Source organism: Carassius carassius, chromosome 32 (genome assembly GCF_963082965.1).
Source record: "Carassius carassius chromosome 32, fCarCar2.1, whole genome shotgun sequence".
Taxonomy (NCBI): Eukaryota; Metazoa; Chordata; class Actinopteri; order Cypriniformes; family Cyprinidae; genus Carassius; species Carassius carassius.
In genome coordinates this window covers 10945535-10957610 of record NC_081786.1, presented here as the reverse complement: position 1 = coordinate 10957610, position 12076 = coordinate 10945535, and the positions used below count along the sequence as shown (strand labels likewise).

General features: G+C 39.4%; 1 protein-coding gene across 5 annotated transcripts in view; it reads right to left on the bottom strand.

The window, feature by feature from the left end:
• The window catches only part of birc6 (baculoviral IAP repeat containing 6), a 93408-nt gene that overhangs the window by 35880 nt on the left and 45452 nt on the right, over positions 1–12076 (bottom strand). For all 5 annotated transcript variants that reach the window (XM_059520225.1, XM_059520228.1, XM_059520226.1 and 2 more), the window contains exons 57-63: positions 8914–9043; positions 7450–7581; positions 7181–7342; positions 6543–6716; positions 2627–2823; positions 2129–2429; positions 564–781 (exon numbers count right to left, since the gene is read on the bottom strand). In XM_059520225.1, the coding sequence (XP_059376208.1) occupies positions 564–781; positions 2129–2429; positions 2627–2823; positions 6543–6716; positions 7181–7342; positions 7450–7581; positions 8914–9043 (1314 nt within the window). The remainder of the gene's footprint in view (positions 1–563; positions 782–2128; positions 2430–2626; positions 2824–6542; positions 6717–7180; positions 7343–7449; positions 7582–8913; positions 9044–12076) is intronic.

The following is a 12076-nucleotide window of genomic DNA, read 5'->3' as shown; positions in this document are numbered from 1 at the left end:
GTAGTAAGGAAGGACATTGTTAAAATAGTCCATGGTTCAACCTTAATTTTATGAAACTATGAGAATATTTTTGGGCACAAAGAAAACAAAAATATGACTTTGTGCACAAAAAGCATTCTGATAGCTTTATAAAATTGGTTGACCAACTGATTTCAAATACACTATTTTAATGATGTCCTTACTACCTTTCTAGGCCTTGAACGTGGTAGCTGTATTGCAGTCTATGGAGGATCAGAAAGTTCTTGGATTTCATCAAAAATATCTTAATTTGTGTTCAGAAAATGAATGAATGTCTTATGGCTTTGGAATGACATGAGGGTGATAAATTAATGACAGAAATGTAATTTTATCGGAAAACTAACTCTTTTAATTCTTCTTCAGATTCATTTAAATTTGTGTACCAGTGTAGTTCATACAGTCAATCTTTAGTCGACTGTATGATAATTGAATGCTTTGATATGTAAATGTGTGTGGTTACATTCTAATGTTCTTATGGTTGTCACAAGAAAGATGATTGTTGTCACACCAAATGTCACATAATCGTTGTGTGGGTTAACACTGACCTCACTGGAGTTGGCACTGCCGTTGGGCACTCTGGGAGCGTGATGGCTGAGGGCAGATAGGCAGGCCAGGATGAGGTGGATTGCACCGATCTCAAGAGCCATACGCCTCAACAGCAGCCCGTCATCCGTGGTAAGGGGAGTTGAGCTGAACAAAGACCGGAGCACGTGAAAGGGCAACGTGGGCAGAACATTAGCAGAGGGAGACTGCAGGATGTGACCTTGAAAAAGAAAGACAGATGGAGAGAATGGGAAGAGTCTCTAGATGAGAAAAACCTGATTTAAACAATCAAAATATCATTTTCTCTTGGACTCAATAACAAACTTATACAGCCTACCAATACATCAAGAAATCAGATGACCAATCAACATTCCAGACTGACAGAAATACACAGTGGGCAGCCAATCCAGGCTCAATTAAACCAATCGATGAAGCAACCACACAGTTACCCAATCAATGCTTCCTGTAGGGCAGTGTGTATCTGTCTGTAGGGTATAACAGCCATTACAGAAGTTTGTCTTAACTAGTAGAAGTGGTTATGATAGGATTTATGATGGATAATAGAGTAATGTATAAGTTCTGCATATATGCAGTAGTTCTATTTGAGCTGCTTCACTTGTCTGACAGAGTAATAGCTGCTGTAAATTCAGCTTTGCCATCACAGGAATAAATTATTTTAAAATAGACTGCTATTGTAAATTACAATAATATTTTAATATATTACTAAATTTTACTTTATTTTTTGATCAAACAAATGCAGCCTTGGTGACCATAAGGGACTTCTTTTAAAAATCAGTTAAAAAAAAACTTTTGAACAAAACAGTAAAGATGCAAGTATACTTTTACATGTAGACTTTCAAAGTATAGTTCATCTGAGGTGTACGCAAATAAAGGCAGTCAACACACGATCTTTAGAATGCTTCATCTTTGTCCAGTGTCTGCGCAAAAATTATGACTGATAAAAACATCTTTGCAGTCTTGTAATCTCCTAACCTTCTCACACAAGCGCTTGTCAATGCGGACATCTTTTGTTGTTAGTCTCCGATATTGTTGTTGCATCTCTTTAGTTTCGTGTTCTACTGTGAAACAACAGCCTGAGCCAGTGTTGCCAACTTGTGGAACAACTGATTAGTGCATAAAGTCAATGCGCATGCAGGATCTATGCATACAAAGCAAAAAAAAAACAGATGGTGCTAATATTCTGGTGATGAAATATGCATCATACGCACTCCACACAGTTTGTCCTTTAGTAATAGCCTGTTTAATATGAGAAAAGAGTCTGAAAGGTGTCTGAGACAGTGACTTAAGCGGTTGACACAGATATGCAGGGGTTGCTGATGAGGGAATAAAAAAAAACAGCATTCCACATCAGTCTGATCCGTTTCAATCAAGAATCTCTCTCTCAAACACACAAACAGGGCTAATGGATGCGTGAACAACACACAGTGAATATGAAATAGTCGTATATTGCCAAAAAAAACCTGGATTCACTTTAGATAAACAAAACTGATTGCTAAATTGTAAACAAATTCAAAAGTGGTGCTTCTTGTACTTAAGTGGTACTTACTTCCTTCTCCATCATCTGTGACGCCCAGCACCAGTCTGAGCAGACATTGCGCATGTTTCCTCTCCTTTAGCAGAACCTCAGCATATCCTGGCAGCCGCAGAAACAGGCCAAACGCCGCCAGTGAATGGGCAGGGATTGGCGACATGGTCTGAACGGAGGATTTGATGGGCAGAGGCTCAGCCGTGATGGTCTCGGGCGCCTCGTAAACAAGCTCTCCAGACTGCTCGATGGTGACCCACTCAAACTGATCGCTGTCCTTTGGCTTCTCCTGTGTAGTGGACGGCACCACTGGGGCACTGACCTGCACAGAACGATCCGGACAAATGGACTCAGAGGGCACGCAAATGAACAGAAATGCTGACTAACCCGAGTTCACTGTCACCGGGCGAGCGCGTAAGGGCTTATGAAGCAGAAATGGAGAGAAATATATATTTTAAACAATGACCTATGTGGGACAATTTGATTTTGTAAAGAGAGCAAGCTTGCAGATATACTGACCTGCTGGATAACATCGGGGTACAGCATGGGAAGTCTCTCTGCGATGAGCGCCAAGCCGCCTATACCTGCGAAAACCTGCAAGGGGGACTGGATAGGGTTGGTCTCTAAGAGGGTGTCATCTACTGCAGCATCCAAACCTTCGTCACCCGGGGTCATTGGTTCATCATCCGGACAGCCGCTTAGCATCTCACAGTGATCTACAGGAAAAGAGCAGAAAGGAAACGTATCATTCAATCTGTCATCAATAAAATCTTAAAATGTCTAGCTGTAAATAAAGTGGTCTCAATTGTTCACATCATAAACCATGATGTCCAACAGAGCAGTACTGCACAAGAGCTCATATCTGTTCTCATAAATCAGATTATTCCTGTAAATCAGTTTTTTTCTTTACTGAGATTGAGGATCAGAGCGAGAGAATGAAGAGAAATTCACAGGAAATATGGGCTGTTAAATATTTGTGTACATTCAGAATTGAAATGAATCCACACTCAAATGCAAACCTGCTTTACAGTTTACGGCTGACATAATTTCTCAAGTTAAGACAATTACATTTCTTTACAGAGACCCAAATACAGCCGACAATAAAACAAAAAGGGTTTAATGCTTAAAAGCTCCTACTACCATTCTTAGTAAACATCAAATACTACATTATCCTTTGAGTTATTTCATTTTATTTTTAAGAAATAAATGATTATTTAGCACTGAATTAGCATATTAATGTCATGTGACACTGAAGAAAATTCAACTTTCAATTTATTAAAATACAAAAAAGTTTTCTTAAATAGTAATATTTCACAAAATTACTGCTTTACTGTATTTTTGATTAAATAAATGCACCCTTGTTGAAGATAAGAGTCTTCTTTAAAAAAAAAATCTAAAAACGGACTCCTATAAAGGACATTTGTCTGCTCAGTCCTGTCTCTGTGAAGGACAACAACAGAACAAGTGTGAGACTGAGAAAGAACAAGTATTTACAGACTACATGAATTTAAGCTTTGGGGACAGTACAAGTCTTTTTTTCTTTTAAACTCTTGTTGTTATTTCAGTTAGTTGGTTCGGAATCAGACATATTTGTCTATTTGATGTTGAGATTAGTGCAAGGAAAACAGCAGATGAATGTAAAACCCGAAGCCAAAAGCCCATGCTGGAGAGATGAACAAAGCAGCTATGAAATACTCTAACACCACAACTGCCAAAGGGAAGTCAGTAGGGCATATTTGATCTTAGTCTGTCACAGACCAGAAAGTCTCAGAAAACCTACTTTGCAAGTCTGGCAACTTATTGCCAACAGGTTGATAGCAAGTCAGACTAACAAGCAGCAACGGTTCAGAACACCACCTGTGGTTGGAGTGTCCTCCACCAAAGAGAGATGGATGGACTCCAGGCAGAGAGGAGAGAATTAGCCCTGGGCCGGTGAGCATCCTTTCAGCTCCTCGACAGAGGGGTGCAAGATGAAAGTGTGTGGAAAGAAGCAGAGTTGGGTATGCCAACAGTGATTTGACTCTGCTAAGACGGCCAATTAGCCGGAGGGTGGGGTGAGTCCCCCAGGCACCATCACTAAACTGAAAACTTCTGATGCCAGACTCTACGGGCTGCTCAAATGCAGGCTGCTCCAAGACTCCTTACTGAGCCAAACAAACAAACCAACGCTGTGTAATCAGGAAAAGCCAGTGGAGCGAAGTAAACAAATAGTGCCAGATCTTCACCTCCAGATGAAAATTCAACAGTTTGAGAGCTCAGAGTTCAGACCCGTATAATACCCTGCGTCTCGACAAGGCATGACATGGCAACTTTGCATTGTTATATCACTTTTGTACTCATTGAAAGCACAATACTGTTACACTGCCACTACATCAGACTGTTGCAACCAGAAAAAAATATTGAATTTAAATATATATTATATATATAATTAAAGTATCTCACACGCATTATATATACATATGTATTTTATACATATTTTCTTAAAATTTTTTAAAACATACCATTTTAATTGCATGTATGTGCAGCCGTAGAAATACAAACAGTATTTAAAAAAATGTATACATTTTAAAACAAGAATTTTAAAATGGTAACAGTTAATGTAACAATAACAGTGGAAACTTACTGGAAATTGCAAGCTCAATTGTCAAGCTGTTTTTGTTTAACTAGTAAAACTTTTAAATTTTCCTTCAAAATACAAGGAAAGATGGATTTTGCATGAAACTATCAATAGCTATGTTTCAATCCACCTATTTTTATGTGCATTTTGGATTATCGCGTAAAAAAAAAAATACTGTGCGCATAAAACACTTATGGGTACAATTGAGTAGGATAAACTTTTTATCCGATAAGTAACATTTTCCTTAAACTACGATGGAAATACATTTACCGAATAAATTCCACCATGCGCATTGAAAAAGTAATGTAACTTTGCACTATGCGATGGGATATACTGATTTACCAGCGGACCGATCTCGTTCACAGCATCGATATGTTGTTTTGGTCATTTTGAAATGCCTGAGAAAAGTCTCTCTAAGTATTTCTGTATAATTACTATCTTACATGACTGTGTTCCCAAACATTTATTGTGTTACGTTTGCTCTCTCCGAAGAGCAAGTAATTTATTACAAATGAAGATTATTATATTCAGTGGCTTCTCCTAGTTTTCTTAGATATTTATTGCCAGTTTATCAGAAAGTGACGATTTTGTTATCTTTGATTCGAGGATGGAAACGGTGCTTTATTCACAAATGTTTTATGCGTTTTTCCAGTTTTGCGCATAATTTAAATTCGCATCTTTGGATGGAAACAAAGCTAGTGATGTAAAATCCTAGTGACTGACTTGGATTGCTGCACATCCCTTGTCATTGCTGATTAGGAAAAAGCCTCAGATTATCACGAGTTGTCATCAGATTCCTCTCTTGACGTTTTGTCGTGCCTGATTAGGACACTGGCAGGACACTTTCCCGTCACAGGTGACATCCAGAACTCTGTCTGTGTTAGCACATTCACCTGAGCTGACATCATCAGCTTTAACAGGAACTCTGTATATATGTGTGTGTATGAACATTTGCTCATTCAAACAGGGCAGAATCAATCAAGAATATTGGCAATCTGCTGGGGAGGCAGCTGTCATTGTCAGGACGGGGGCAGGTTTTTTTGATCCCTTAAAGAGCATGAACACATCATTGACAGAGCAAAGCAAAATCATTTGACATCTGACGGTCCAGGACACTAGGGGGGAATATGTGTGGGCACACACGCATACGCAAGCACAAACACACAAGGCCAATCAAGATTTTACACCCTAGGCTGCCAGAAAACGGGATATGTAGGAGAGGGAAGTTAAAACTGCAGAAGAACCTCGGATAGGAACACAGACTGAGTATCACAAAACAACGGCAAGAAATCACTTTCTACTGAGTTCCTAATGAATGGCTCTTAAGAGCCTGTTCTTTTTAGTGTATCAAAAACACACAGTGTTTATTCTGATTCCCAAATGAATGATTCTTATGAGCAGGTTCTTTAGACTAACAGTTTTTCACTTACTGGTTTGAATAAGTCAACCGTGTACAATTTACAGCAATAGCAGAGTGAATTTCTTTTATTGGCAAGAAAAATTGACATTGTATCCGTAACATACCCAAAAGAGTCAAAGTCGAATCAAATTAAATGAAAAACAGCATCAAATCTAACTGAATTGATTTCATAATTTTGTGACCAGTGTTATTTTTATATTATTAATACTCTGAATTAGCTTGCTACATTTTCATCTTTTAATAATTGTTTGTAATTTTTTTTTACATATTTCAGTTATTTGCAAAGGAGACATTTCTAATTTTCAAAGTTTTATAAGCACTAATATTTCTATTTTATTTCAGCTTAATTTACATTAATGAAAACTATGTACGTGTCTATGCTTGAGATATCTGCATACCTTTCTCGGTACGGAGTCTTTTGAAGGAATCGGTCTTGGACAGGCCAGGGTCTGAGATGACCTTTGACCCCAGTTTGACCGTCAGGTCAATGGAGCGGTATCCCTGAGGAAGTTTACGCTCATACAGCAGTGTCAGCAGCTGAGCTAAGGTCATCTCCGGTGGCAATGGCTGACCTGGGGAGAAAATAAATTTCAACCAGAGTTTATTACAACATTTTCAACCAATTAATAAATCACTTTTTTTTAATCAGATATGTGCCTTTTTTTGACCAAATGACAGGCAAGTGAGATTCACTTTGGTTGTTCCATTTCTATTTGGTGACATTAGTGAAGCAAGAAACAAACACTTTAGTACTGAAAGGCTTTTTATATGGGATGGAATGAGACAATGAGAGATCAAAGAGATAAAATTAAGCTTTGAAATTGACATTGATCAGACTCTCTGCATCTTTGAATAAATGCAGTGAGGTGAAGTGGCAGGCAGACAGGGACAGGCACTGAGATGACCTTTACTCTCATCCTAATCTGTATGGAAGAGAAAAGGGTGGGAGATGAGGGGGAACGCAAAGAGTACAGAGTGGGCGAGAGGACCGGACAGAATGTGAGCGCGTGACAGAACAAGAGTGTGTGTGATGTACCCGGCAGTAGTTTGTGACAGAGGTGGAAGACAGGCACGCTGATGGTTTTGGCAGACGGATCGACTCCTGAGGAGGCTGCCAGCTTGTCACTGAGCACTCGCCCTCGTCGGGACGGGGGACGGGGAGGAGTGGACAAGGCCCTCTTCGACTGAGACTTCAGACCTGAAACAAAGCATGAAGAAAAGATGCCACATGGGTAAACTAAATCAAAGGACTTTGATTAGATTGATAACTTCAAGGGAATATATAAAAACGGGGATTAACAGCACCTGAGGCAACAACAACACTGTAGTTGTCTTGAAAACCATTATCGGCCTTCATCTTTTCTTTTTCCTCATGGTTTTTCTTCTCTTTATCCTCTTTCTGTTCATTGATCAGTTTGGCCGTGATGCTGGGCGTGTCTAAAAAAATGCAAGATCTTTGAATGTTATTTCACAGTGTGTGTGTGTGTGTGTATGCATTCTTCAATCAGCCTGCGGGCTCTAAAAATACATTTCCCTTTAGAGACATATGCATCAATGTACATGTCAGCTTAACTGATAATCTGAATTATTTATGGTAAAGATCTAATATCCCTGAGAAGACAACAATTCATAGCGATAACAACATGCTACACTTCCTGTGTGGGCCTCCCATCAGTGGAAGTGATGTGAGCTTAAGAACTGCTCAGAGACAGGACATTCTATACATACAATGTGACCCTCGTCCTCTTCTGAGAAAACGAAGACTATATCTGCCATGCTCAAGGTCTCTGGAGACAAGCAATTTATCACAAACACATGCTGATGGCCATGCCACACGGTAAATCCAGATCTACTTTGTGCATCAGAACTTGAAAGTCTGAAGGCGTGGCAAAAGCAGGATCTAATAGATCCGAGAGACTACTGCAGTTCTTTTTATCATCAAGGTTTAAAACCTTTTCAGGATTCTTTGATGAACAGCATTATTTCAAACAGGAATCTTTCAAAATAAATAATTTTTTTGATTTACATAAAGCCTCTTCACTGAATAAAAGTATTAAAGGCATATTCCATCCTAAAATGAAATTGTCATTAATTACTTACCCCTATGTCGTTCCAAACCCGTAAAAGCTCTGTTCATCTATGGAACACAATTTAAGATATTTTGGATGAAAACCTGGAGGCTTGGTAAATAACAGTGTCAAGGACCATAAAAGGTATAAAAAGTCATCAGAATACTCTATCTGCCATCAGACGTGCAATCTGGGTTATATGAAGCGACGTGAACACTTTTTGTAAGCGAAGAAAACAAAAATAACGACTTTATTCAATAATTCCTTTGTCAACGGTCTCCTCTGTCACTCCATATCACCGTGCTGCGTATGCTCTTCTGTGTCATCTGCCCCACAAGGACGCGATGTTTCTACGTGTATTTAGCTTTGATTTGAAATAAAACTTGTGGCGCGGAGGACACAGAAGAGCATACACAGTCATTATTTTTGTTTTCTTTGCTTACAAAAAGTGTTCCTGTCGCTTCATATAACCCAGATTGCACGTCTGATGGCAGATGGACTTTGACACTGTTATTTACTCGGCAGTCTATGGGACAGTCTCAGGCCTCCAGGTTTTCAGAAAATGAATAGAGCTTTTACGAGTTTGGAACGACATGGGGGTAAGTGATTAATGACAAAATTTTCATTTTGGGGTGGAGTTACCCTTTAACATTTCAAATCCCAAACTCTAGAATGGTAGTGTAACACAATATCCTCATACCTGAGACGCGGTCCAATACTTCAGACAGTGTGGTTGAGATGGGCAGATGCAGTTTGCGAAACTTGTGCCCTGCTCCGTACATGGGGTGCTGGATTACATGACTGGTGGCATTGATGCGCCCTTTATACAGCTAAAGCATAGAAAGACAGAAAAACAAAAACAGATGATCTTAAAATGTTAGATCTTCAATTCCTCATGAAAATGCACCTATAGAATAATTTCTGCATTGATTAAACTGCCCTGTTAGACTGACAGGATTAAAAAATTATGATGGTTAAGCAGTGAAATTAATCCGCGAATCACATTCGTCAAGGGCCGGGGAGCAGCTGGCCCGTACAGTTAATGAATAACGGATCAACTACGACAGCCTACATCGAACATCCTGCGATGTGACTATCGTGGATTCGTACATCGCGATATCGATGTTTAAACGACACATCGTGCAACCCTAGTTTCTGTCGATACCGATCCAATCCGATACCAGCGCAGTTTTTTTATATTCAATGTAGAATTTCAGTATTGGAGCCGATACCGATCCTGAGTATCGGAACGATGCATCCCTATTTAAAATAGCCTTAAATTTAAATTGACTGTGTAGTGATAATGATCATGATGTTAGTTTTTCTAACACTACAGCTATAGGGAAAAACAAACAAACAAGGAATTTGAAAAACTCAATATGCATCTCTGAAGATTCCACCATCTACATGGGCGATCCAGACAAGTTAATTTCCCTTGAAGGTGGACTTAAAGGTAATGATCAACCGATATATCGCATTTTTTAAATATCGACATCAGCCAATAAGTTTTTCTGCTCGGTCTGTGTGTTTGAGGGTTTTATTTGACGACATGAACGGCAGTGCCTGAGTACACAGTGCTCACATTCTCTCTCATTGTTAACAGTTCTGTCTAATACGGATAGAAGTCTGTCTAATAATCTGATAGAACAGTTAAAAAAAAAATTATTAAATTGAATACAAAGGTATTTCAACGATTGCTTTTATATTATTAGTAATAGAAAGGCAAACATTAAAAATACTTTCTCGTTTGCCGTCAGCATTAAGCAAATACACATTCATATTACAATGACTAATACATATTTAATTTCACAAATCTTGAAAAACTTAGTCGAATCCAGCTTTGAGATTGTGAAATGTTCATGTGACCTGCATGATCGCGTGTTCTCTGTGTGACGGTTGGTCTGTCTTAATTGAATGCTTTTAACTTTAAACTGGTGATTTCAAATTATGCTGCATTTTATGCATTTGCCCTCTGTCATATTGATGTAATTTTCTCTGTGTGCTGTAAGTAAAATGAGTGTTACCCTGGCTTTATTTGAAAAATATGATTCCCAATGCACACAAACTTCCCAGAATAATGAGTACCCTGTTGGTTACAGTGTTTACTTCCTATTTAATGATATTTCTATTAAATATTTATTTATTCGTGAAAAATTATATCGGCTTTATATCGGTCCCCCCACTTTCCAAGATATCAGCATCGTCAGTCGTTGACCACTACTTAAAGGTATATCAAAAAGGGAAAAATGACTTTGAGAGGACGCCGCTCTGGCCTGATCTAATGTGTACACATTAACTTTTAAGAGCTCCTCTGTCGGGACTCTCTGTGAAAGCCAGACGATTAATCTGACCTGAAATGCACACCGTACCGCCGTAATTTACTGAAGGAACGACCTGCTGAATGACTCTCTGGCTAAAAAAAGACGTCTTACGTCTTTACGATTTGGCTTCATTCCGGATTGGCAGTCGGAAGAGAAGCATTACTCTACTTGTCACATAAGGGATGAGCTGGTAATGTCCTCCAACATTTAGATTATATTAAAAGGTGAAATGTGTAATTGCTGCACCACTAGTAACACCAGACAGAATTTGCTAAATGATTTTCTCAAACAACTCGTTTTCTGCTAGCCATTTTCCCCAGCTAAACAACTTAGAACAGGTACTCCTAATCAGTGTTGGGGGTAACGAGTTACAAAGTAACGGATTACAGTAACGATATTACTTTTTTGGGTAACGAAGTAAATGTAGCAGGGTGGTTGAATCCACTGTAGGGAATGTCATCCACCTGTGCTTAGTTTAGTAACCCCTCCTCCTTATTTGGTTTGAGATATATAAAGGACATGTTATGGCCACTTGGGATGCGTCCTTGTATTTCCCTCGTGACGTCATCCGTGGTCGCCACAGGCTTGGATTGTAAGCTGCTCTTTTTTTTTTTCCTTCCCGCTGCTTTGTGCTGGCTGCCCACTCTTCACCGTGGCATTGATAGCACGTCACTCATATGGTCTGACTGAGCCGCTATATTGAATATGGTGTGTAACTACGAAGCGGTTTGCGTGCAGGATCATCCCGTGGGCTCTCCTGCATAACTGAGTCTTTTTGGGCTAATTAGTGGGAAGTGAGCATCAACACTGAACCGTGATCGCGACTGCGTCGCTGTTTTGCCTCGACCTTTATCACGATAGCAACCCAGCGGTTGATTCACGTTGCTATCGGGGTGTAGTGCATGGTTTCGAGGGCAGGCTGAACGTCTCCCCGGGCCGCCGCATATGGAATTCCCTTGGTCTAACTTGGAATCAGCATCTCGTGTCTACCGTGTGGTTGTTTGATTATTTGGTTTTCCTTGGTTTACGTTCAGTCCGTGCCTCATCTCTGAGCACTGTAAACCGGAGTGAACTTGGTTTATTTCAAACTGTTAACCTGTTTTTGTTACATTGTGCTATTTTGTTTGTGCTAAGTGGTTTAATTTCTTGAATTATTTGATTTATTTTGTGACATCGTTTTTTTTGTTTTACTTATTTGGGGGTATTGTACTTTATAAACGTTTGTTATTTTTGTTTTATTTATTTCTTTGAGTTTCTGTCAGATTGTAGTTATCAGTTTGTTTTCTTCTTTTTTTTTCTGTTATAGGAGCTGGGTCTCTGGGGGGTGAAGGCGAGGCTGCCATTTGTGTGGTGTGTTCACGTTATAGTGCTGTGTGCCTGCTGCCATCTAACTTTCACGTGTGCATTTGGGTATTTGTAGTGGACTATTGTGGGGGGGGGGTTCGTTCTACAATTTGGCAGCCGACCCGGACCCCCAGCTACCGCTCCTGTTGGCCATTTGGTTTTCTTTAATGGGAATTGATTTATTGTGTGTGTGTAGAT